At 45.9% G+C, this 27,514-nt stretch overlaps 1 protein-coding gene across 1 annotated transcript in view; it reads right to left on the minus strand.

Annotated features, from left to right (window-relative positions):
* Positions 1-1,939: 1,939 nt before the first annotated feature.
* AHI1 (Abelson helper integration site 1) overlaps positions 1,940-27,514 on the minus strand; it is a gene marked incomplete at its 5' end in the record, with an annotated part of 647,577 nt that continues 622,002 nt past the window's right edge. Inside the window, 1 exon segment of the mRNA XM_082249437.1 lies at positions 1,940-2,218. Within this exon segment, the coding sequence (XP_082105563.1) occupies positions 2,011-2,218 (208 nt within the window). The 3' untranslated portion in view covers positions 1,940-2,010.

Genomic DNA, 27,514 nt, shown 5'->3' on the forward strand with positions numbered 1-27,514 from the left:
AGGAACTGTAAGGTGTTTATTGAGAACTGAAATGGCTAAATCTATATCTTCTTAAAATCCTTTTTCATAGGATAAATCTCAGCAAAAAGCTTCAGAAAAGCGAAAACTCTCTCAGGGTTGAGCTGGTCCTCAAATTCCACAATCAATCTGGGCATGTATGGAAAAAGTATTTGTGTACTTAGCCAGTCTATTAGGCCTGATTCACACTAAGAATCGCGTGTGCAATTCACATGCGATTCAGCGTAGAGCGATTTGAGCACATTCATTTAAAATGGGCTTAAATTGCACCGCATCACACCAAGTAGTGAATGTACCAGTTTTAGCACCACATTGCATTGTCACATTGTACCAAGCGATACGGGTTCAGGTAAAAGCACTGCGTTTGTGACCTGAGTTTGGGGTGTCGTTAACATTGCACTGACACCCACTGCAGATTGCATTGCAAGGGCTTTGCATTTTGAATGTGGTTCAGGAAACACACACACACAGATTATGTTTTCCTGCACTGCATTCTAGTGTGAACCAGGACTAAGTGCCCATAGGGTCTTCTTTTGGCTGTGGAGTGCTGTAAGGCAAAGAATAGTGCGCACTGCATCAATTGATGTGTCCACAGTGGAGAGCATTTGCTGTAAAGCTGTAGCTTGTATCTCAAATGCAGGGTAAGGAAAATCCTGTGCAGCCTCAGCTACAAATACTCTTGTGCATAATATCTTCAAGTAAAAGAGCTGACCGTGATCCTGTGGCTATGTCTCTGTAGGAGATGGCAATAGTGCAGCAACAGATAGGAAAGGAAGTCAAAATAAATTCAAATTGCTTGGACTGAGAAATGTTAGAAACCAATTAGCTAAAGGTACCACAATAAAAAGAATAACTCCCAAAGTTTCTTTCAGTGAAACTGAATAGTGTGCTACACACTGCTGTATGTGATATTAAAAGACAGGAATCAGTGTTAATTTACAGGAAATCCTGTCTTATCTTATCCACAATGTTGGGCCTACTGGAGGCCCAGGCTTTGTCCATCATGGTGAGCATACCCTTGAAGGGGTCTTTAGGGTCTAGGAACCATAAAAAAAGAATTACAACCCTGGACCTATATAGCACCCTGTGGCCAACTATACACGTTGCACTTTCAGATACAGGATTCAGGGCCTGTAACAAACATTATAGGCTGGCCCAAAACAAAACGGTTTATTCCCCAAGGTACACACCGAGGATCACTGATCTGGAAACCGCAAGACAGAAAGCAGTCATATTTTGATAGAAGTGTCAGAGAAAAAATGAATGGTTTAAAAAAAATTCTTTATAAGAGAACAGGTCCATCACCTAAGGACACTAGCAAAAACTGGAGTCTCATGAAACTGGAGTGGGAGGGGTAATAAGGTTGTGCACTAGGGGTGGCCCTAGAAAGATTCCAATGACCTGAAGGTAGCCTGCATATAACTCATTGTCTATGAATACAAGTCCTTTGTCCTGTACTGTATGATTAGGGTACAAAGTTTTCCAAAAATTTCCAATTCCTTACAGTATTTATGTGTAATCCTCCTGAGAGAGAAACACAAATGATCAGTCCAGTGGGGTTTCGGTGGGGCTCCAAAGTTACTGCTAATGATGTCACACTGATCTGAATAACTGTGTATAGAGACCAGCTCAAGCCACATGTAAGGAAATGTTGATGGAAGACAAAATGCCTTGTAAAACCAGTTAAACTTTTCTCAGTAGAGAAAAGTATTATATCCTTCTGAGACACTGGGAAAATACTGGAGCATGGTACGAGTGGGAGGGAATAAACTGGGCTGGTCACTGTTTGTTTGCCAGTGTCCTGTAGGTGGTAGTATAACCCAACTGTTTCTGAATCCTGTATGCCTCAATGAAGGAAAAACAAATATTTAAAAATATATAAAGTAAATCTGTATGGTTATAATTAAAGACTATTGCTTGAGTCCAATTGTGACTGGTTCTCTTTAAGACTGTTGTGGTGTACATTACTTGAATTCACAGACATGGCGACTCTCACTCATCTGGCTCAAACGCAACATTTGTTTTCCCAAATGTAGGTGATTTCTTAAAACTGGTCTTCTTTTTTGGTTTAACACTGTGATCCAGTCTTGGGAGATCCCGTTCAGAACTCATAGAAGTTGTGGTTCCAATCAGAAAGGTCCCCGGATGTGAACTTACATCAGTTGATTTTGTCATGTCCAGTGCTCTCTGCCTTGTTCTTCTAATAAAGTATGAAAAAAACACATTTTAGAAGGTTATATATACCACAAATCTAACAACAAAATGAACTGCAAAATTTGAAAGCATTTAGATTTATTTTAAAGGCCAACTTCAACATAAAATGTATTACTTTATATTTAGCTTTGGATACAGCAGGGGGAATTATAGCCTGTGCCAATTTTTATTAGTATTTGTATACTTATTAAGGGGATTTTCCCTCCCTTTGACTGAAGTTCTATACAATAGGTTAAAAATAAAGGCAGATTTTAGTGAGCGAGTAAGAACTTCTGATAATTTTTTTTGTTGTCTTTGCTTTCCTGTCCTGTGACATCTGTCCCGCTTCTATGTCTTGTAAGAGTATGATGGGGGGAGAGGGACATTTTTCCCAATGGGGAAGAGAACATAAAAGTCTGATGGTAATTTAATCTCTTTTCCACTTTATACAAAACTAAAAGACAGGCTAGAGTGGCTAGGCTGAAGTGGCTGACCTCATCTCGACAGGTGAGAGGGGCCCAGAGCCCTGGCGGAGGACCCGAGAAAACAGAGCAGGTAAATATGTCATGTTTGTAATTTACAAACACTTTAAACCTGTCTTGGTTACACATTGTAATGCTCATAATCAGAATAAGATTTGTTTTCTTAAAAAAGATAAAATATGCGTTAAAGTAATGCTGTTTGCCTCAAGAAACCCTAATATAGAGTGCTTTGTAAAAAAAAATACAATTAAAAAGTCCACAGTAACAGAAAATATTTTGGTGTCCCAATTTATTATTCTTCACTGTGAGGCATTTATCCAAATATAGTGCACCAAAACCTCCACCCTGTCATTCAAGATGTACTCTCACTAAGAGATGGATCTCACTATTTATACAAATAAGAGGTCTTAAATGTAGTTGTTTCCCAAAAAGCTTCTTATGGACAAATAGGTATCCACTTGTACATATCGGCTCCCATCCAACTTAAGGAATGCTCAGATCACTGCTAATTCATAAAATCAAAAAGAGGGAAAGAGTAAAACCATAAAAGCTTCTTTAATAAAAAATAAAAATTGCACTTGCAATGTATCAAATAATATAAAGCAGGACATCAACAACTTATTGTGCCCCTTATTGCACATTTCCCCCAAAGGTGTAGAGAGTCGGGGACGCATCACGCCTAGGCGAGGCGCGGGAGGTTGCCATATCTATCAGTAAACCATGCAGCTCTATACAGGGGCTTAAACAGATATCCCAATCCGAACAGTAAAATGGATCACAAAACAGTGTAAATGAGACACCTCTGTTTAGAGATTATACCTGAGGCATTTTTACCTTACCAAACCGCAAAAAATAAAATAAATGAATAAATAAAATGCTATTTTAATGCAGGTAAAGCCAAAATATAAATAAATTATTGGGATGTATTCCTGCCATAACATCTACAGGATAACCATTAGAGCCCAAAATTAACAGACACAAACTACATCAGAGTGATGTGGAGAGGGGCTTCTTTCTAGGTGTCTTTCTGGGATCTTATATTTATATATAAGTTTAGGTTTATAGATCATTCTGATATAGGTGGATACCTATTTGCCCATGAGGAGCTCTTTGGGAAACAACTACATTTAAGCACATAATACCTCTTAGCTGTATAAATAGTGAGGTCCATCTCTTAGTCAGAGTACATCTTGAATGGTACACTGGTGGTTTTGGTGCACTATATTTGGATAAATACCACACTGTAAAAATTAACAAATTGGGACACCAAAATATTTGCTGTTACTGTGGACTGTTTTATTGATTTTTTTTTTTTTAAAGGGAGCACTAAGTGGGTGATTTACTAAAACTGGAGAGTGCAAATCAACCCCTTAGTTTTTTACATGATATGTGCATTATATCAACTGTGGTTGCTGATAACGCATAGTACATATGTTAACGCACGCTATTTATACACAAATGTTTTAGAGATAATTAGAGTGCTTCGCTATTTTTTCCTTTAACTTTTCGCTGTTGTGTTGTTTTTTTGGTATTCTTATTATTTTTTTTTTTATTTTTAATTTTTTGCACATTGGGAAAGTTTGTAGCACAGGGGTCATATCTTTCATTGGTATTTTCTAATATAGTGTATCACAGCAGATAACTTCCTTAACCACTTGCCGGCCAGCCCTCATAGTTTTACTGCAGCAGGTTGGCTCTATTACGTGAAAGGACATACCTGTACATCGCTTTGTGTAATAGACAGTGCACATGCACCGATAGGCCAGAGGGAGAGCCAATTAGCAGGTTCCAGTGTCACCCATCGGCCGGCCACCCATGATTTCTCCCCATGGAGACAGAACGGCAGTCTGCCTATGTAAACAAGGCAGACCGCCGTTCTTTCACAGATGAACACAGGGATCCTGTGTTCCTACTATTACAGTAACAGTGCATATTTTTTAGCACCGATTACTGTAGTAATGTCACTGGTGCCCTCAAAAGTGTCAGTTAGGTGTTTGATCTGTCCGCCGCAATGTCACAGTCCAGATAAAACCCGCTCATTGCCGCCATTACTAGTAAAAAAAAAAAAAATGAATTGTTGTCTTACCGTAACATCCTTTTCTCTGATGTTCATTGACGGACACAGCTCCATATCTTCTTTGACCCTTGGGTTATGCTGCCCCTTACAGGAGTAGGACACTAGGCAGAAATTAATTGACTATGCCTATAGGGCAGTCCCAGGGGGTATACTTCCACTTCCTGCTATAGGACTTCAGTTTTGTAACAAGCAGTGTCAGAAGAATACATAACCCAACTCAACAGAGGGGCGGGTGCTGTGTCCGTCAATGAACATCAGAGAAAAAGATTTTATGGTGAGACAAAAATCCAGTTTTCTCTTTCGTTCATTCACGGACACAGTTCCATATCTTCTTTGACCTTTGGGACGTCCCAAAGCAGTGTCAATATGGGGTGGGGGGTGGGAAAAAACACAGCAATAAACATACTTCCCAAAAATGATAATCTAAGCCAACCAGGTAACACAGGAGCTCATCCAGTAACACCCTCAAGAGGCTTAAGCCTCTCTAACAGCGGCCTGCAAAACCTTGGGGCCAAAAGCAGCATCCGCAGATGCGAATACATCCACCTTGTAAAATTTTTTGAAGCAGATGTCTTTTTTCAACCTGACTAACTATGTGTGCACAGACGACCAAGTGGCCGCGTTGCAAACCTGGACCACTGACGCCTGATGACGGAAGGCCCAGGAGGCACTAAGTGCCCTCGTTGAATGCGCCTTAACCCGGAAAGGAGGAACCTGACCCTTAATGAAATTGGCCTGCACCACCACATGCCTGATCCACCTGGAAATGGTCACAGCAGATGCAGCCTGCCCCTTACGAGAACCATCCGTAAGAACAAACAAGGAATCCAATTTCCAAAACGACTCTGGCGCCGCTAGGGACCCCCTGATTGCCTGAACCACATCCAAACAATATAAGGCAATCTCTTTAGGATGATTAGGCTTAGGACACAAGGAAGGCAACACAATGTCTTCATTCAAGTGGAAACCAGAAATGACCTTAGGAAGGAAAGACTAGCAAGGACGTAGCACCACTTTGTCCCTGTGAACCACCAGGTAAGGTGACCGACAGGACAACGTAGCCAACTCCGACACCCTGCGTGCCAAAGTAAAAGCCACCAAGAAGGCCACCTTCTGTGTCAAAGTAAGCAGAGGAAGTTCACGAATATTTTCAAAAGGCGGTTTTGAAGAACTGACAGTACCAAATTAAGGTCCCACGGAGGCAACGGAGACCTTACCGGGGAGCCAGGTGGCATACCCCCTGAAAGAAAGTGTGAACCAAAGAATTTGTGGCCAACGGGTGTTGGAAGAAAATAGCCAAGGCGGAAATGTGGCCCTTGATGGTGCCCAGGGCCAAATAATGAAACTCCAAAATACGAGACACCGAAAAGGAACATGGGGAAACCCCTCGAGACTCACACCAAGTAATGTACGCCCTCCAGACCCGATGATAAATCTTAATAGAAGTAGATTTTCTAGCTTTCAGCAGCGTAGGAATTTCCAATTCCGACAACCCTCTATCCTTCAGCACCTGACTTTCAATAGCCAAGCTGTTAAAGCCAGCGACCGTAAAGCAGGATGGAAGATCGGTCCTTGAGCCAAAAGATCTTCTCTGTGAGGGAGTCTCCAACGGACATCGGCGACCAGTTCTACTAGATCTTCGTACCAAGACCGGCAAGGCCAGTCTGGAGCCACCAGAATGACTAGAATCCCTTCTGCCTCGATTCTGTGCAGAAGCCTCGGCAGAAGTTTTAGTGGAGGAAAGGTATACATTAGATGATACTGGCCCCAAGGGGCCACCAGAGCGTGTGTGGCATCAGCCAGAGGATCTCGAGACCTTGCCACAAACCTCTGAACCTTCCGGTTGAGACGAGAGGCCAACAAGTCTACATCGGGAGTCGCCCACCGGAGACACAGTTGTTGAAACGCCTCCGGGTGAAGAGACCATTCTCCCTGATCCAGCGCCTGCCGACTGAGGTAGTCCGCCTACCAATTTTCCACCCATGGAATATGCACAGCAGAGAGGGCGGAAACACCACCTTAGTGGATAACAGTAGCCGAATTGCATCCTGCAACTTCTAAAGTTTTTTCTGCGGGAGAAACACCCGAGCTGAGGCTGAATCCAGAGTCAGACCCAGGAAGTCTTGTTTGTTGGATGGAATCAGTGCCGATTTTTGAAAATTCAGTTTCCAGCCTAACTCTTGCAAAGTTCGCCCAGTGATAGCCAGATTGTCTTTTAATAACTTGCCGACTGCCCCACGCAGATTTACCACGGCAGGAAGGCTCGGCTGCACATAATCACGTAGATGACGTAGCGGTCTTAGCGCTAGGCCACCGAAGCTGCGCTCCTGCTGTGATTAGACACAGCGGGAGCCAGACTGCGGGAGGAGCAGGCTCGATCTTCGAGGAAACTGACAGAAGAGCCGTCTGCCTATGTAAACAAAGCAAGCGGCTCTTCTGTCAGACAGGCACACTGAGATTATGTGTTTCAGCTAAGCTGAAACACCGATTTCTGTGTGCCTTTCACAGAGCCCCACTCCCCCAGTTAGAAAGCACTTTAGTCATACATTTAACCCCTTGATCATCTCCAGAAATAAACCCCTTCCCTGCCAGTGTCATTTACACAGTAACAGTGCATTTTATTTAGCACTGGTTACTGTATTAATGTCACTGGTCCCCAAAAAGTGTCAAAAATGTCAGTTAGGGGTCTGATCTGTCCGCTGCAATGTCGCAGCCCCACTAAAAATCGCTGATCGCCGCCATTACAAATAAAAACCACAAAAAAATCCAAAAATCTATCGTATAGTTTGTAAACGCATTAAGTTTTGCACAAACCAATTAATATATGCTTTTTGGGATTTGTTTTACCAAAAATACGTCGCAGAATACAAATTGGCCTAAACTGATAAAAAAATGTGATTTTAAAAAATGTTTTTATTTGGAATGTTTTATAGCAGAAAGTACTCTATTTGTGGGAAAAAAAGGACATCATTTGTATTTGCAAAAAATCGCTTGGTCATTAAGGGGTTAAAACCTTCTGGAGCTGAAGTGGTTAAAGCAGTAGGAGATTCTGCTCGCAGAAGAAGGTCGTCAAGGTACCCCAGTAAAGCAATCCCCCACTGCCTTAGAAAAGTTAACAACAGGGTTAACACTTTTGTAAACACCCGAGGAGCTGAGGCGAGACGAAAGGGTAACGTCACAAATTGATAGTGCTCCTTGTCCACGGCAAAGCGAAGAAAATGCTGATGCCCGACATATATTGGGATATGAAGGTAAGCGTCCTTGATATCGATAGAGGCCAGAAAATCTCCTTGATGAAGGGATGCGACTACCGTGCGAATGGACTCCATCCAAAGTTTATGAACCTGCACAAAGCAGTTCAAGGCCTTGAGATCCAGGATTTACAAAAAAACAGAAATGCGTAGAGTGTAGACTTTTTAATGTAGCACATAATAAAAAGGCAAATGGCAGCTCACAAGAGCCAGAAACCATAAGGCTATATGGAATAGTGCCGTGAAGAAACACACAGCGCGGGGAGAAGCGTGTGACATCACCGGGGAGCTAGGCAACACAACGAGTTTCTGAGCGTGTGCAAAGCTCTAACAGAGCATGCATGCTTCGCGCACGCTCAGAAACACATTGTGTTGCCTAGCTCCCCGGTGACATCACGAGCATTCTCCCCACGCTGTGTGTTTCTTCATGGCCTCCGCCTGGGACCCGGAAGTAAATAGGAGACTGCCAGCATCATCTTCTACAGACCACGGTCCCCCCGGCTGTCGGATCGAGTAGAACGGACTGATCTCTCACCAGGAGAAGTCTACACTCAGAGGCGCTTTTCTGATTTTCTTGTATATTCTCTCCAGAGTTTGCCTTCACTCCTAAGAGAGATGCCCTAATTGAGTGCAACATAGCTCACCACCTTCATCAGCCTTCCATCTATTATAGACTTTGTTAACCCCTCATGGACTGACTATTTTTATTAGTTATACCAAGATACTTTATCTGCTTCTCCTGAGCGCTTTATGTATTTCGTTTTTTTTATATTTTATGAGATCCCGGATATGACGGACCTTGCCTTCCTTCCTGGGAACAAAAAATAGGTTTGAATAAAACCCCTGAAAACGTTCCGACTCTGGAACTGGTACAGTTACTGCTTGTGAGAGTAGATCCTGTACCACTCCCAGAAGTCCTCGCAGACAATACGGGGACAGACGCAAGTTGGAAGGATAGAACCTTGCTGTAGGCAAGGACCAAAATTCGATCTTGTAACCTGACCAAATTAACTCGTGGACCCACTTGTCTTGAATCAAGGAAGGAGGTCCACGGGTCTAGAAAGAAGTGAAGACAACTCCCCACCACAGATATGGGTGAGGGTGCCCCTTTAGGCAGAAGTGGACTTGTCTGCGGGACCAGCGGAATCTGGAGTCTCTTTGAACCTTCCGCAAAGTTACTGGTGGGTTTTGATCCCCTGTGGGACGAAAGGGCTGTTTGTGAGCTATGAAGAAAAGACCACGCTTTGCGACGAGGCTCTTTGCCCTTGGTAACCTGTGGAAGCAGAGTACTCTTACCTCCCGTAAGATCTTTAATGATCTCTTTCATGGAAACTCTGAACAGGCGGTCTCCTACAAAGGGGAGATCAGTCAGCACCTTTTTGGAAGCCTGGTCCGCAGACCAGCATTTCTGCTAAATCATGCGGCGAAGAGTCACCGCTGTCACGGACTAGCATTAGCTGTGTCTTCCAATTTTAAAGTTTCCTGTATTGACACAATCAGTGCATCCACAAGCACCTTTGCATGCGTGGCCACAGTGGAAGAGGAATCATCCTCACTATCAGAGCACTAAGGATGAATGAACGCAGACCCAGTAGGGTGACTCGAGTCTGCGGCAGCCAAATTAACCTCAGGATCTGAGGAGACAGAGGGGATGCAGGTGAAGGTGGGGAATGCTTTTTGCTAGGCCTATTTTGAAGGGCTATATCAACTTTGGACACCAGGGACTGCAGGATCGCCATCATGGCCGTCAAGGCAGACTGAGACCCAGCTTCTGAGAGTGGGTCAGGAACACATGCTCCAGGGACTCCACGGTTAACCTGGGAACCGCCAGCAAAATGTAAAAAAATAAACGCTGTGAAAATTCCCCCACCGCTGCACCAGTGGGACCACAGGTCCCAGCACACCAAACACACTGCTATAGCAGAAAGAGGAAGCTTTGTGCCAAGCTGCATGCCGTGCGGCAATCAGAGAGGAAGAGGAAAAGCAGGCACTGACACTAGAGGCCCACCGCCGATTCACCGCACCACAGGCTACAAGAAAATGGCTGCTGAAAACAATGGGAAACCTCCAAAACATTGCCACCGAGCTACACAAACATGGCCATCGATAACGAGGAGAGCCATCCACAGCAAAATGGCAGCACCACACGACTCCCAGGACCCACAGGTACGTTTAGTCAGCAAGGGAGGCCCTGGTAGGAACCCCCTCACTAGGACCATTCCCTCAAAAATGTGCAAACTGAGCAGCCGGCGGCATGCCCCCTCCCCCCCAGGCCCATCAACGCTTGAAACCCCAAAGCCTGTATACAGCACGGCCACCCTGGGGGGGGGGGGGCAGGGGGGGGACTGAGGGGGGGCTAGGTGAGGGTGAATGGGGAGTATTTTGCAGAGAGAACACAATAGTGAAGGGGGGCGCTATTTGGGAAGAAAGGACACATGGGGGACCTACCAACCCGGGGAGGGGCCCACGTCCAACCCGAGAAATAACCAGAGGGGGGGGGGGACAAAACTCACAGCACCTTGGAACTGGGCGGCACCACTCCAGGAAGACCACTGCACCATCTTGGAATGGGGGTGCTGGGGACCAAAGATACGCTGCGACTCAGGTCGTGACCAGGGCTATGCGACCTCACAAGACCATAAACTCAACGGCCAGCCCCTGTCAAGTGGGGCTATGTCGTGGCCGACCAAGCGCGGAGCTGCAGTCGGGTTTCGCTCGCTGGCCAGACTGGGAAGACTGTAAGGATCTAGAACAGGAGTTCCCAAACTGCATTTCAGTGGGTCCTCGGCGGATTTTGAGCCAGAGCTGCCCAGGCATTGGCAGAGCACTGTGTTACGAGCAGGCAGGTGGGGCCTTGAGCTCCACTGATGCTCCAACCCCGCCCATTGCCGTGTGCGCTGTTCTGTACAGGAGGCGGCGCCATATGGGAGGCAGCACTTTGGGGTAGGAGTCTGACTGAGTGGAGCCATTATCAGAGTGCAGTGCGTCGCATCGTAGCTGAGCGCCAGGACCAGTCACCAGGTAGGCCAAAGTCCAGAACCTGCTTGATGGCTCATTTTAGGCCTGGTTGGTGACCCACATTTGCACAGGCATAGCAGCCTATTGATTTGAATGGGCTGCTATGCCTGCATTTTCTGCTGAAAAAAGGTGCATGCAGAATTTAAAAAAATACAGAGGCTGCAGGTTTAACCACTTCTGGACCTCAAAAATTTGCCCCCTTAATGACCAGGCCATCGGATCGGAGCTGAGCGCCAGGACCAGTCACCAGGTAGGCCAGACACTGCTTAATGGCTTATTTTAGGGCCTGGTTCACATGTATGCGGGTTGGCGACCCACATTTGCACAGGCATAGCAGCCCATTGATTCGAATGGGCTGCTATGACTGCGTTTTCTGCTGAAAAGAGGTGCATGCAGAATTTAAAAAAATGCAGTGGGCGTGAAATCCATTCTGCTTTTCCCCCAATGTGACTTACCTGCAGTTCCTGCACACGCAAACTGTGTTTTTTAAATGCTTGGCCCACGTATATATAAAAATGCAGAAAGCTTGCCAGCGCAGGAACTGAAGGTAAATCGCATGGTGCAAAAGCAGGATGGATTTTAAGGCCACTGCATTTTTTTAAATGCTGCATGCACCTTTTTTTCTGTGGAAAATGAGGGCATAGCAACCCATTTAAATCAATGGGCCACAAACCCGCATACATGTGAACCAAGCCTAAAGCATTAGTAAAGTAATTTACAAATAAAAACTGCGACGGGAACCAGTTAAGTCATACCGCACTAGTATAACACTGTGATGTATAAAGGGGCACTATGACGTGAAAATGGCTGCAGTATAATGGGACGGTGCGATGTGTAAAGGAGCACTATGACGTGAAAATGGCTGCAAGTGGGTCCCGAAAAATAAGTGTATTCAGAAGTGGGTCACCTCGTCCAGCAGTTGATTGTAGTTCTCACTGGAACAAACTTGATTTGCAGTTCAGAAAAAAAAAAAAGAAAAAACAGAATTTTTGTAAAATCTTACCTGTAAAATTCCTTTCTCTGAGTCCTCCGACAGTCGCCGCCTCTTCATATTCGTCACATAGGCAACAGAATATGTTAACAATAAAGCTTTAACATATCCCACCCTCAAGGGGTGGTCCCCTCAGTCAATACCCTCCTACTTCCTGCAACCATATCTCAGTTTTAGTGGAATAGCAGTAGAGTACACAATCAAACCCCAAAAGAGGGGCGGGGGCGGCGACTGTCGGAGGACTCAGAGAAAGGAATTTTACAGGTAAGATTTTACAAAAATTCCGTTTTCTCTTACGTCCTCCGACAGTCGCCGCCTCTTCATATTCGTCACATATGGGGACGTCCCAAAGCAGTGCAAACATGAGGGGTGGGAAACGCATTCGCGCCGAAAGGCAACGCAGTCTCCGCATCAAAGAAGGAACCTTACCAAAGGAAGGAACCAGCTGGGCAACAGCAAAAAACAAGTGCTCAACAGGAGCAACAACCCAGGAAAAGACAAAAAACCAGGGGATACAAAACTTATCCCAACAGCCAGGAGTCCCCAACAAGGGACCCTAGGGAACAGCCGCACTAAGAACCTTGCGGCCAAAGGAAGCATCCGCCGATGCCTGAACATCTACTTTGTAGAATTTTGTGAAAGTGTGCACGGTCGACCAAGTCGCCGCCTTACACACCTGGGCTACAGAAGCCCCATGACGACAGGCCCAAGACGTACTCAGAGATCTAGTCGAGTGCGCCTTCACAGGCACAGGGGGAACCTTCCCCTGCAAGGCATAGGCCTGTTCAATGGTCTGCCTGATCCATTTGGCGATGGTAGAGGCCGAAGCCGCCATGCCCTTCCGAGGACCCTCTGGAAGAACAAACAAGGAGTCCGTCTTTCGAAAAGACTCAGTCGACTTAAGGTAAACCCTTATCGCCCGAACAACATCCAGAGAGTGCAATCTCACCTCCTTCGGATGTTTAGGCTTCGTGCACAACGAAGGCAAGACAATATCCTCATTAAGATGGAAGTCCGAAACTCGTTTCGGAAGAAAAGAAGGATTAGGTCGCAAGACCACCTTATCCAAATGAATAACCAGGTACGGAGACTTGCAGGACAAAGCCGCCAGCTCCGACACTCTGCGAGCCGAAGTGATCGCCACCAAAAAGGCGACCTTTTTGGACAACATAGACAACGAGATCTCCCTGATCTGTTCAAAAGGAGCACGTTGTAACACAGATAGAACGAGATTCAAGTCCCAAGGGGGCAGAGGATCCCGCCTCGGGGGAACCAGATGCCGCACACCCTGAATAAAGGTGCCAACCAATGGGTTGGAAGCCACGGGACGTTGAAACAGAACGGCCAGAGCAGACACCTGACCCTTTATCGTCGCCAGCGCCAAACGCTGATCAACACCCGTTTGAAGGAAAGACAGCACACGGGACACCGAGTACGTGCGGGGTGAAAACCCCCTGGACTCACACCAGGCAAAATAGGCCTTCCAAGTACGGTAATAAACCTTCCCCGAGGAAGATTTCCTCGCATTGATTAAAGTATGGACGACCTCCGGAGAGAGACCCCTCTCCTTCAGGACCTCGGTCTCAACAGCCAGGCCGTCAAAGCCAGCGACTGTAAAGCAGGATGGTATATCGGTCCTTGAGACAGTAGATCGTCTCGAAGAGGCAGACGCCACGGGGCGTCGACCGCCAGATTCACGAGGTCTGCGTACCAGGACCGGCGAGGCCAGTCCGGTGCCACAAGAATCACCGTGCTGCGTTCCGAGTGTAACCTGCGAAGGAACCTGGACAGCAACTGAAACGGTGGAAACGCGTACATCAGCCTGTACTGATGCCACGGGGCCACTAACGCGTCCGACGCGTCTGCCCGAGGGTCGCGCGTCCTTGCCACGAACCTCTTCACCTTGTTGTTGAGGCGAGACGCGAACAGGTCCACATCTGGAAGACCCCACTTCGCGCACAACGTCTGGAAGACAGCCGGATGGAGAGACCATTCCCCCTGATCCAGGGTCTGGCGACTCAGATAGTCCGCCTGCCAGTTCTCCACTCCCGGAATGTGAACCGCCGTTATCGCCGGGACATGAGTCTCGGCCCAAGACAGAATGTCGGCCACTTCTCGAGCCGCTCGGGCACTCTTGGTGCCCCCTTGGTGGTTGATGTAGGCCACCGCCGTGGCATTGTCCGTCTGCACCCGAACCGGGCAACCCTGCAGCCGGTCCGTCCAGCGATGAAGACAGAGACTTATCGCACGCAATTCCAGAATGTTGATCGGAAGGGAAGACTCCCCCTCCGACCAAGTCCCCTGAGCGGACAGAACGCCCAGAACACCACCCCAGCCCGACAGGCTGGCATCCGTGGTGATTACCGTCCACGAGATCGGACGAAACGACTTGCCCCCGGACACCAACGGGGACTGGAGCCACCACAGAAGGTTTTCCCTGGTGCGAAGACTCAACGAGATCTGAAGATCCAGAGATTGAGGTCGCCCGTCCCACCTGGACAGGATCTCCGCTTGGAGACCCCGCGTGTGAAACTGTGCGAAAGGAATCGCCTCGAAGGCCGAGACCATCAATCCCAGACATCTCATACACGTCCGCAGAGACGAGTTCGGAACGTCCCTGAGGGACCTGACTTCCTCCCGGAGAGTCCTGAGTTTGTCTTCCGGCAGGAAGACCTTCGCCTGCACCGAGTCCAGTATCATTCCCAGATAGGGGAGACGAACCGACGGACTCAGTGTCGACTTTGGAAAATTTATCGTCCAACCAAACTCCTATAGAGTTTGCATCGTGACAGACAGGTCCTCCTCCAGACCCTGGCTGGTCGCAGACCGAACCAGAATGTCGTCCAGATACCCCAGGACAGAAACGCCCTGGGCCCTCAATAATGCCAGAACCGGTGCAAGCACCTTGGTGAAGACCCGCGGAGCCGAGGCGAGACCAAAGGGCAACGCCACGAACTGGTAGTGATCCTCCGCAATGGCAAATCGAAGGTACCTCTGATGACCCTCGAATATGGGGATGTGAAGGTACGCATCCTTCAAATCGATGGAGGCCATGAATTCCCCCGGAGCCAGGGCAGCCACCACCGACCGCAGGGATTCCATGCGGAACTTGCGAACCCGCACAGAGCGGTTCAGAGCCTTCAAGTCCAGAATCGGACGAACCTTGCCCTCCTTTCTGGGCACGGTGAACAGATTGGAATAAAACCCCCGAAACCTGTCCCGATGAGGCACCGGAACCACCACTCCCTGAGCCCTCAGGTCCCGCACCGCCAGGTGCAGGTCCCGCAAGCGCTCTGGAGACAGTTGAAGATTTGAGGGAAAAAATCTGCTCTCCGGCCGAGAGAGAAACTCGATCTTGTAACCAGATCGAACGATTTCCAGAACCCATCTGTCCCGCACACGGGCCAACCAGGGCTGAAGAAAACCGAGCAAGCGTCCCCCCACCCCAAAACTGGGTGAGGGCGCCCCTTCAGGCCGAACTGTTATGGGCTGCAGGTCCGGATTGGCCGGACTTCTGTTTACCAGACCAGGGCTTCTTCTGAGAGCCTTGACCTTTGAACGGTTTGCCCTTGTAGTGCGGCCGAAAGGCACGAAAGGACCCCTGAGGGGGCCGAAAATTAGCATGCTTCTTCCCAGAAGCCCCCTTAGCCTTGGGGAAATGGGGCAAGAGAGTGCTCTTACCCCCGGTGATCCCCTTAATCAACACATCCAAGGACTCCCCAAAAAGGCGAGACCCATCATAAGGCAGATTGGCTAAGGTCTTACGTGAAGATTGGTCCACCGACCAACATTTCAACCAAACCAGGCGGCGAGACAACACCGCCACGCTGTGCACACGTGCAGCCAACGGAATCAGGTCCAGGTCCGCATCACACAGATACATGACACCCTGGTGGATCTGATCCACCATATCCAGGGTCGCCGGCGAGGCCGAGTCGGCCACTAGGACGCGCCTAAGCATCTGCGTCCAACTTGCGATCGCCTGGGCCGCCATGAGAGAAGCAAACAGAGCCTTAAGCATAGAACCCGTAACAGAATAAGTATGACGGGCAAGAGACTCCAATCTCCTATCCGTGGCATCACGGAAAACAGGGGAACCCTCTGCAGGAATCGCAGTGGCTTTGTTCAAAACCGCAATTGCATGATCCACTGGTGGAGGCACACACCACCTTTCATCAGTGGCAGGCGAAAAAGGATAATGCAGCTTGAATTTACTCGGTACCGCAAAAGGCTTGCGCAGATCGCGCCATTGATCCTTAACAACGCGCTGAAAATCAGCATTGCAGGGAAAAACCTGCGGCGTCCTGCGTTTCCTCTGCGTCCCATAAGCCGCCAAGGCAGCGGGGGGACACACTTCGTCCTGCAAACGCAGCGTTTGCTTAATGGAAGCAATCAACTCATCCATGATTGCAAGCTCTTCAGGCGAGCCAGGGGGAGAATTATCAACCCCCTCAACTTCAGCCTCCACCTCAGACCCCACTAGATCAAGAGAGGAGCGGGACCCCGATAAGGAGGCCCCTGCCAGAACAGCCCCATCACCTTCACCCTCAGAATCAGAGGAAAGAGCAACTCTGGGCCTTTTAGTAGATTGAGCAGCCACCAGCATTTGCACCTGAGCAGCAAGGCCAGCCACAATAGTGGCTAAATCCCCCCCTGGGGGGGAAACAGCGGTCCCCTGGCTTTCCACCAATACTGTAGGAAATTTGCCCTCCTGAGAATCCATTGCCCCTGTAATGCCAGACAACCAAGGGTTAACTGCCCCTTTTAAGCAAGCGCGGCAAGCGCAGCCCACCGCACCACACTCAAGCACAATGAGACCCCCACAGGGAATATGCAAACTGAACACAGGCAATGGATAGCAAGAACAGAAGGATAAAACCTGAGGAGACCTTCGCCGCTGCTGCTGCCTCGATCGGTGTTCCAGGAAAGAGGAAGTGATGCTGCCAGGGCGCTTCTATGTAAGCCTATGGAGGCTACAAGAAAATGGCCGCCATGCATGTAAACCATGCGGCCGGAGCGGGTGTAGGCAAAATGGCGTCGTTTGGCGCCGAAACCGCCGCTCCACAGTGCATTAAAACACACATTACATTCCAATAGCAGAATACATGTCAGATCGCCGCAGCGATCGCCGTATATGCCCAAACATGCCAAAAAAACATGCCCCACAGCACACAGCTTCTCACACTGACCAGTCTGACACACACAGTGTCATACAGCTCCCCCCCCCCCTTGCAGCCCACAGCATGCAGCCGAGAGATAGGGAGACAAGCAGTGTGAATAGAGGCAGGTTACACAGTCCCAGACTGACACCCCCCCCAGACAGACAGGTCCCCACATAGATACACTTACCTCACATGGCGTGGGGGACCCGCACAGGCGAACAAGCCGCTGCACATGAGGCAGGGAGAGTCGCAATTCAAGACGCACAAAATGGGGGTTAAGAAACCGCACAGCGTCCAGTGAGGTAGCCACCTCACCAATCATCCCTGCACCGAACAGGGATGGGTCGTTCACTGTGCCAGGAGCGTTACCTGGCTGAACGCTCGATGGCAGACTGGGAAGCCACTGACCCACGACCTGCGACCAGGGGGATCAGCCCGAGACCCAGTCCGCATGATCCTCTTCGTCCGAAGAACTAACTAACGCTGACAAAATAACAGCTAAATAAAGGTAGAGAGAAAAACTCAAACAAAATATTAAAAAGAAGAAAGAGTCTGGGACAGAAAGTCCCAGCACAGAGAGAGCCAGCCACTCCTGACAAGCTAGACATTAAAACTGAGATATGGTTGCAGGAAGTAGGAGGGTATTGACTGAGGGGACCACCCCTTGAGGGTGGGATATGTTAAAGCTTTATTGTTAACATATTCTGTTGCCTAGCTACTCCTTCGGAGCAAAGTCTAATACCCCATATGTGACGAATATGAAGAGGCGGCGACTGTCGGAGGACGTAAGAGAAAAAATGTTGTTTAAAAAGGAAAAAATGCTAGGACTAGAGATCCCAGTAACTAAGTCCTTACTCCTGATTAGGCAGAAAAAAACTGAAGTCCTAAAGCAGAAGTGGGAGTATACCCCCTAGGACTGCCCTATAGGTGTAGTCAATTATTTTCTGCCTAGTGTCCTACTTCTGTTGGGGGCAGCATAACCCAAGGGTCAAAGAAGATATGGAGCTGCATCAGTCAATGAACGAAAGAGAAAAATAAAAAATGACATAAATCTATCCCCGAGTTTGTAAATGCGATAACTTTTGCGCAAACCAATCAATATACACTTATTGGGGATTTTTTTTACCAAAAATTTGTGGTAGAATACATATTGGCCTAAATTGATGAAAAAAATCAGATTTTTATTTTTTTTTTTATTTATTGGCTATATTTTATAGCAGAAAGTAAAAAAGAATTAGTTTTTTTTTTTTTCAGAATCGTCGCTCTTTTTTTGTTTATAGCGCAAAAAAAAACAAAAACAGAGAAAATCAAATACCACCAAAAGAAAGCTCTATTTGAGGGGAAAAAAGGACATCAATTTTATTTGGGTACAGCATTGCACAGGCGCACAATTGTCAGTTAAAGTAATGCAGTGCCGTATCGCAGAAAAAGGGATTTTTGACCTACCGTGAAATCCATTTCTCTGATTTTCATTGACGCACACACAGCTTCTGGTTCTTCTTAACCATTGGGTTATACTGCCCCTTATAGGAGTAGGACACTAGGCAGAAAAAAGCTTGACTAAGCCTTTGGGCAGTCCCAGGAGGAACTGGAGCGCACCTGAAAAAACAATACACCCTCAAAGAGGACCAGATCCTCTAAACAGTAACCAGCAAAACCTTGTGGCCAAAAGAAGCATCTACAGATGCCAACACATCCACTTTGCAAAAAAGCCGCCTTGCAAACCTGCACAGGAGGCACAGGAGACACTAAACAACCTAGTAGAGTGCGCTTTGACAGGGAAAGGAGGAACCTGACCCTTGAAGCAATAGGCCTGAAACACCATCTGATTCATCTGGAAATGTAGAAAAGGTACGCACCAGGGAGTGTCTAGCCAAAGGTCGTTGGAAAAAACTGCCAAAAACCAATATCTAGCCCTTAATGGTACTCAAGGCCAATTTCTGTTCAATCACTCGTTGAAGGAAGGTTAAGATCCGATCTACCGAGAAGGAGCGAGAATGAACCCAGAGAGACACACACCATGCAATGTACGTCTTCCATCTACTATAGTAGAGCTTCCTAGAAGTAGATTTCCTAGCTTTTAACAGCATAGGAATCATCAACTCAGACAAAACTCTATCCTTCAGCACCTGGTGTTCAACAGCCAAGCCATCAAAGCCAGCGACTGTAAAGCAGGATGGAAGATTAGTCCTTGCGACAGCAGATCCTCCCTGAGAGGAAGTCCCCAAGGAGTATCGGCGACCAGTAGCATCAGATCAGTGTACCAAGACTGGCGAGACCAGTCTGGAGCCACTAGAATGACCGGAATCGTTTCTGCACAGGAGTCATGGCAGAAGTTTGAGAGGCTGGAACGAATCGGCCAGCCCATCTTAGAATGCCGGCTACATACCGAGCCGCCAGGACACTTCTTGTGCCCCCTTGGTGATTGACATAGACGACTGCCGTGGCATTGTCCCAATGAATTTGTACCATACACCCCTGAAGACGAATTGTCCAGTGAGCCAGGCAAAGTCTGATCTCTCAGAGTTCCAGTACATTATTCGGCAGTCTGGATTCTGCCAGAGTCCGGACCCCCTGATCACATCTGTGGTGAGAAAGCCTTCCCACCCATCCAGGCTGGCATCCGTGATGACAACCGTCTAGTACAGGGGGAGAAACGATTTTCCCTGTGGAAATGCCGGAGAACGAAGTCACCTCTAGAGACCATGGATCCTGTCGCATTTCACCAGAATCTCTTTAGCAGAGATCTTGTGCAAAACTGTGTAAACAAACCAGCCTCAAGGGTAGACACCATTAAGGCCAGCAACCGCATGAAAGCCCGGAGGGATGACTGTCTACTGAACAACAGAAGCTGAATTGCCTCCTGCAATGTCTGGAGTTATTCCAGAGGAAGAAAAACTCTGGCTGAAGCCGAGTCCCGAGTTGGACCCAGATAGTCCAAGTTTGGGGACAGAACAAAAGCAGACTCCTGAAGGTTAAGAATCCAACCAAACTCCCTCAGAGTTCACAGAGCAATCTCCAGTTGGCCATCAGAGCAGTAGGATACTCCTCTCGCAGAAGAAGATCATCCAGGTACCCCAGTACTGCGATCCCACGCTGACTCAAATAATGCAAGCCCCGGGGGGAAAACACTCTTAAGAAGACCAGAGGAGCGAAGGCGGGACCATGGTCAATGCCACAAACTGATAATACTCCCCACCCACTGCAAAATGGAGGAAGTGCTGGAGACAGGCACATATTAGAATGTGCAGGTAGGAGTCCTTCATGTTGATAGAAGTGAGAAGAAATCCCCCTGATCTAGAAATGCCACTACCGTGTGAATGGAATCCGAGCGGAACTTCTGTACTCGCACAAAGCAGTTTAGCTCCTTGAGGTCCAGAGTTGGACGCACCTTGCCTTCCTTCCTGGGGAATGTAAAGAGGTTTGAGTAAAAACCTCTGAAAATATTCCGAAGTTGGACCTGGAACAATCACCCTTGAAGTAACAAATCTTGCACTGCCCCAAAGAGGCCCCTTAAGCAATCTGGGGACAAGTGTGGGTTGGAAGGGAAGAACCTTTCCAAAGGATAAGACCAAATTCAATCTTGTAGGCTGACGAATAACTTTGTGGACCCGCTTGTCCTGTACCAGGGAGGCCCATGGATCCGGAAACCAGCGAATACGTCTCCCCACCCAAGATATGGGTGAGGGCACCCCTGCATGCAGAGGCAGCCTTGTCCACAGGCCTGGAAGAGCCTGCTCATGGCTAGCCAGACCAGGTCCTCTTGGAACCCCTGGTGGAGGCCCTGACTTTTGATTCCTTGTGACTAGGCAGAAAAAAACTGGGTGCATTTAGCTGAGAGTGGGTGTATACCCCCTAGGACTGCCCATAGACGTAGTCAAGCTTTTTCCTGCCTAGTGTCCTACTCCTGTAGGGGGCAGTATAACCCAATGGTTAAGAAGAATCAGGAGCGGTGTCCATTAATGAAGAAAGAGAAAATGGCCAGGCCATTAAGGGGTAAAACCTTCGGGTCCCTAAATGGTTAAAATGTATCTAAAATATAAAAACAAAAATGCAATATATTGCACCTGTCCCTGTTGTGGTGACTGCATTAGTCCTATTTTCATGCTGAGAAAATTTTCAGCAAGTACAGAAAGAATCTGCTGATTTTGCTAGAAACGCAGTGTTCTTGTTACTTCCTGTGAGCTTAAAGGGTTGCTACAACCATAACAGTAAAATCAGTGTGTATATGCAGTAAAGAATACTTGTTATACTCACTGTGGAACCTAAAGGGTTAATCCTCCGCACTGTGTAAAAAGGCTGTTTGGTCCTGTCTTCTCTGATCCTCCCCTTCTTCCACTGTCCACAATCTATTTCCTGATAATACAGAGCCTTTGGAGTCACTCTGCACATGCTCAGCTTGGTGTGCATTGCTTGAGAGGGTGCATGTGATCAGCACAGGGCCAATCAACGCTTACCAGACAGAGGGTCAGGAGTCCTGCAGCCTGATAGGAAATTTAGGGGAAAATGAAAACTCCTCCTAAAAGCTTTAACTAGACACTGATAGAAGTCACAAAACTGCTATATATAGCTGATGAGAAAAGGTATTTAGCAGCTGATTTTTAATAAAATAATTGCATTTCCATGTTCTGTGTACTATGTGATACCAGATATAGTGAATGTAGGGTCCTGGGGGTTAGAAACACTTTGAGGCTCGGTTCACACTAATGCAACCTGAAAGTCACGCGACTTACGGTGCGACTTTGCCGGGCGACTTGAGTACTATGATGCAACTTGACGCAACTTTAGAAGCAACTTTCGGGAACGCCTGGATAATCTTCCTGTAATGCCAGATCCAAATAACATTAATATAGATGAGGATCCGACTTGCAGGCGACTTCCATTAAAGTCTATTGACACAAGTCGGAAAGAAGTGTCCTTGAAGTAGTACAGGAACCTTTTCTAAAAACAGAGCGACTTCAGTGGCCCTAATTAAGATGGCTCTTTTTGACTAACATGGGATTTCATATGACTTGGGGTCTGACAAGTCAGACCCCAAGTCACGGCAGTGCGAACTGAGTCTAAGTGCCGGTTCACACTTGTGCGGATGCGCTGATAGCATGTAATTCAGAGCGCACTGCTCCTTCATTACATGCGATCTCCTGTGCGAATGCGAGTTCAGCCATACACTTTGTATGGCTGAATTTGCAGCGCATCCGCAGCAAACTCGCACATGAGGCATTTTTGAGCCGCCTCAGAATCGGATCGCACAGTGGTTCACACTTGTGCGATCCGATTCTGTGCGAACTTGCAGATTGCACTGCGATATGCGATCAAACTGGGGGTGTCGTTAACATTTAATTGACACCCCCTGCGTATCGCATTTGGCAGTGTGAACTGCCAGATGTGTGGATGCGATGCGGGATCACGCTGCATATTCGTAGCGTTCCCGCATCGCACAAGTGTGAACCGAGCCTAAAAGAAAACAGAATAACCTTAAGCTAAGTTGAACATGTTAGAAGTCAAGCCTGTGTGAAAAAAAGAGTAAATATGAAGGGACAGGAAGTGTGTTATTCATAGGACTATATTCATCAGGAGAAAAGGGCAACATTTGGAAAAATAATGCAGCCACCACATCTAAGGACAAATAAGCTGTAAAATTTTACATTTTACTTTCTGGGTTTACATACACTTTAAAGTAAACCAATGGCCTCAGCCATGGTTCTGAAGTAGCAGCAAGAGCTGCTACTTCAGTAGCAGCAAGATCTTATTGCAGGTACCTCCCAATGTCTGCACATGTGGTTAACCACTTGCCACCAAATCACGTACCTGTGCGTCGTTAGCTTTAAGTGGTTGTACTGGAGTGATGCTTGCAGCTGCAGGCATCACCCAGGTACCGTTTTTTTAGAGCTGGCGGTTGGCTCTTGTAATAACAACAAGTGGCTAAGTAGCCGCTCGGCTGTTATTACAAGCAGTGGGAGAAGACGTCTTCTCCCCCCTCCCCCAGGGAGACCCAAGCGACCAGCTGGTACGTCCACTGCTAAAAAATAGAAGGTATTTAAAAACCTTGGCATTTTGAATACTTTCAAGTGCAGAAAAGGGGTTTGAGGTCTTATAGACCCCAGATCCGTCAATAAAGATTACCTGTCACATAGGATGTTTACATTCCTTGTGACAGCAATAAAAGTGATAAAAAAAATTAAAAATTTAAAGAGACAGTGAAAAAAATAAATAAGATCCCCCCCCCCCCCCCCCCCCATGCTCAAGCACAGAAGCGAACACATACTTGGGTCTTGCCCGCAAATGTAAACAGTGTACAAACCACACATGGGAGGTATCGCCATAATTGTTAGAGTGAGAGCAATAATTCTAATGCAAGACCTCCTCTGTAATTCTAAACAGGCAAACGTTAAAGTTTTTTAAAGGGTCGCCTATGGAGATTTTTAAGTACCATCGTTTTTCGCCATTCCACTTGTGCTCAATATTAAAGCATGACATGTTAGGTGTCTATTTACTTAGCATAACATCATCTTTCCCGTTATACAAAAAATTAGGCTAACTTTACTGTTTTTTTTAAATTTAATTGAAGTGCATTTTTTCCCCCAAAAATTGAGTTTAAAAGACTGCTGTGCAAATACACCGTGACATAAAATATTGCAAAGACCCCTGTTTTATTCTCCGCTTTTAACTTGTAAGAAACAAATGTCAGACCTGGTCTACAAGTGGTAAAATAATTACCAGAACAGTCCATAACCCACAACCCTGGTTGCTCTAAAAATCAAAAAGTAACCAGAATTGCTATGGTCACACATCGACCACAATATTCTTCCCTTGTCTCTTCTATGTTGGTGTCAGTGTGTTATGGGTGGGCTAAGGATCTAACAGAAAGGTGAGCAAAGGAGGAATAATTGGCCACAGTGTGACCACAGCAGCTAGAAAAAAAAAACATGAACATGAGGATAGTAGCCTCCTTGAATTTACATGGCTCTTTTTGAAGTGTATCTAAAATCAAGAACAAAAAAAGATGGATAGAATTTATAAAAGGAAAATTCTTAGAAACAATCAATGTCATTTGAAATATTGTGCTTGCTTTTAACACTTGATTTTGGAATGAATGGACTTTACGGAACAAAAAACCACACACAGTTGAAAACGTGTTCATTCAAATACGATTTTCTGTCTGGTCCTTCAAAATTTTTCATCCTTGCAGTTGATAATGAACGACAAGTTAACGCACTAATGATTAGAAAAACAAACTTTCTGGGAACATTCTTTTCCTAAGAATTTTTGTTCAAAATTCTTTCCATCTATGGCCAGCTTTAGATGTGCTGGCTGCATTATTTTCTTTTTTCAGACTAAGAACATTTTCTGCAAGTATAGAAAAGTTCAAGTTTATCCTACCAGAAATTCAGTGTCTTTGTAACTCCCTGTGTAAAAAACCGTAAAAACAATGTAATCAGCTTTCCAAGCTGTCATATGTGAACTTCAAAAACCCTCAGCCCCATGTTACATAGTAGTTAAGGTTGAATAAAGACAACAGTCCATCCAGTTCAACCTGTACAGGTGTGTGTGTGTGACAGTGGCCTGATCATTTCCCATAACCCTGAATGTTGTGATTTGTGAGATGCATGTCCAAGAGTCTTTTAAATGTAACAAAGAAAAGGAAAGGAGGTATGAAGTTTAACTAAGGTAAACGGTCTAGGGGACATCACTACACCTACATAAAAACAGTGCAGTAAGTAAAAGGTGTTACTGGCAGAATCACCAGGTAATAATAAAGATAACAAAAAAACGGGTATGTTAAATTGCCATTTTATTCAAATAGCGCTTAGTGAAATCTATGTTTATAAAATTATATATTATGGAATTGTGTTTTTAAAATTATATATTATGGAAAATATTTATTTATAGGTGACAAAGTGCACAATACCATACTGCTGTTACTATTCTCAAAATCTTGCAGTTTTTGTGTAATTGACCAGTAAAAAACACTACTTAATTCTAATATTGAAAAATGTAGAGAAACTTGTTTTTGTTACTTCATAAAGCATCTGGTTGTAGAACTGAGTTTTTTGAGATTCAAGAAAAGCCTGTTCTTCTAGGGTGCATTAATAACTTCCTCTAGACCTTCATTAGACTGACCAAAGGAAGCAGCCCTTATTTTTTTATACATTGTAACTGCTTACAACCTGACTTTTGCTTTGCACTAAAACAGCCTTTGGGCGCATTAACTGTCCAATAATGGAAAATAAGAAAACCAGGAGGACACATAGCAGAAAGTGAAAGTACCAGCACAAAAGTAACAAGTACTTTTGTTGTTGCAGAGATTAATGAGTACTTCAAGTGTGTGACAGATTTGTTTTCCTTTTTTTTAAATCTTTGTTTATGGTCAAGCTAGCCCCCATTTGTGAGCATATAAAAATAAATTCTTAGAAGATCATAAAAGTGCCTGAAAAAAGTAGATGGCCAGTGTGGCGTACCTGGTAGACAGAATACTGGCAGCCAGTAAAAGTCAAGTAACAAATTGAATCTGCTCATTTAACCTTTACAATCTTAGTGTACAACTGTTCTAACATTTTTTTTACTGTGGACTTTCCCACTATGGTTAAGATAAAAAATGTAATATATTTGTTGGATAACAAGAACCAATACACACTAAGTACATAAAAAAATAGGATTTTTGTATTTACTGTAAAACCTCTTTCTTCAAGTTCATTGAGGGGAAACAGCTGGATGGTAAAAAAAACACACAGATATACTGCCACCTGAAGGCCAGCCCCCTGGAGACTATAATGCCTCCCACCTACTCAATTGTAGCAAACAGTCCAGATAGAGAATAATAACACAAAAGTGTAAGTTCACATTTTACAGAAAATCTGTAAGGTAAACTTACACTGGACTGGACCCCCTCCCCATCCCCCCCGGTCCTGCTGTACCTGAGTCCCACGATCACCCCCCTATGAGACATCAGGTCCCCGCTTTACTGGTCCAGGGATCTGAAATCCCCTCAACTTTCTCCTGTATTCTCCAATGCTTACAGGACGGGCTAGGCAGGTTCTGATTGGTCAGCGCCGATCATTCAGAATGCATCCTATACGTACCTTTACAAGGTACGTTTAGGAAGTGAAGCCGCAGGCATTTCAAATCCCCGGACCGGTGAAGCGGCGACCGAATGTGTCACAGCGGGTGATCACAGAACTTCTGTATAGCGGGACTGGGGGAATGAAAAAAAGAGGACAGTATAAGTTCACCTTACAGATTTTCTGTAAAGGTGAACTTACCATTTAACCACATCAAGACCAGGCTGTTTCACCTCCTTCTGCCCAGGCCATTTTTCAGATTTCAGTGCTGCCACACTTGGAATGCCAATTACTTAGTCATGCAACATTGTACCCAAATTAATTTTATATATTTTTTTATTGTAGAAACAGCTGTTTAGTGATATTTATCACCACTTTTTTTTGTTACATAGAAGAAAAATGGCAGACAATTTAATATTTTTTTTAATGTTATTCTTAGATTTTTATTTAATCACATTTTTTAAATAAATATTCTTTAGGTATTCTGCTACATTTCTTTGGCAACAATAATCCAGAATTAGTGTACAGTATCTCACAAAAGTGAGTACACCCCTCACATATTTGTAAATATTTTATTATATCTTTTCATGTGACAACACTGAAGAAATTATACTTTGCTACAATGTAAAGTAGTGAGTGTACAGCTTGTATAACAGTGTAAATTTGCTGTTCCCTCAAAATAACTCAACACACAGCCATTAATGTCTACACCGCTGGCAACAAAAGTGACTACACCCCTAAGTGAAAATGTCCAAATTGGGCCCAATTAGCCATTTTCCCCCCCTGATGTCATGTGATTTGTTAGTTAGTGTTAAAAAGTCTCAGGTGTGAATGGGAAGCAGGCACGTTATTAAATTTGGTGTTATCGTTCTCACTCTCTTATACTGGTCACTGGAAGATCAACATGGCACCTCATGGAAAAGAACTCTCGGAGGATCTGAAAAAAATAATTGTTGCTCTACATAAAGATGGCCTAGGCTATATTAAGATTGTCAATACTCTGAAACATGGTGGCCAAGACCAAACAGCAGTTTAACAGGACAGTTTCCACTCAGAACAGGCCTTGCCATGGTCGACCAAAGCAGTTAAGTGCACGTGCCCAGCGTGATATCCAGAGGTTGTCTTTGGGAACTAGACTTATGAGTGCTGCCAGCATTGCTGCAGAGGTTGAAGGGGTGAGGGGTCAGCCTGTCAGTGCTCAGATCATATGCCGCACACTGCATCAAATTGGTCTGCATGGCTGTCATCCCAGAAGGAAGCATC

Source organism: Pelophylax lessonae (genome assembly GCF_965119305.1).
Source record: "Pelophylax lessonae genome assembly, chromosome: 3".
Classification (NCBI taxonomy): domain Eukaryota; kingdom Metazoa; phylum Chordata; class Amphibia; order Anura; family Ranidae; genus Pelophylax; species Pelophylax lessonae.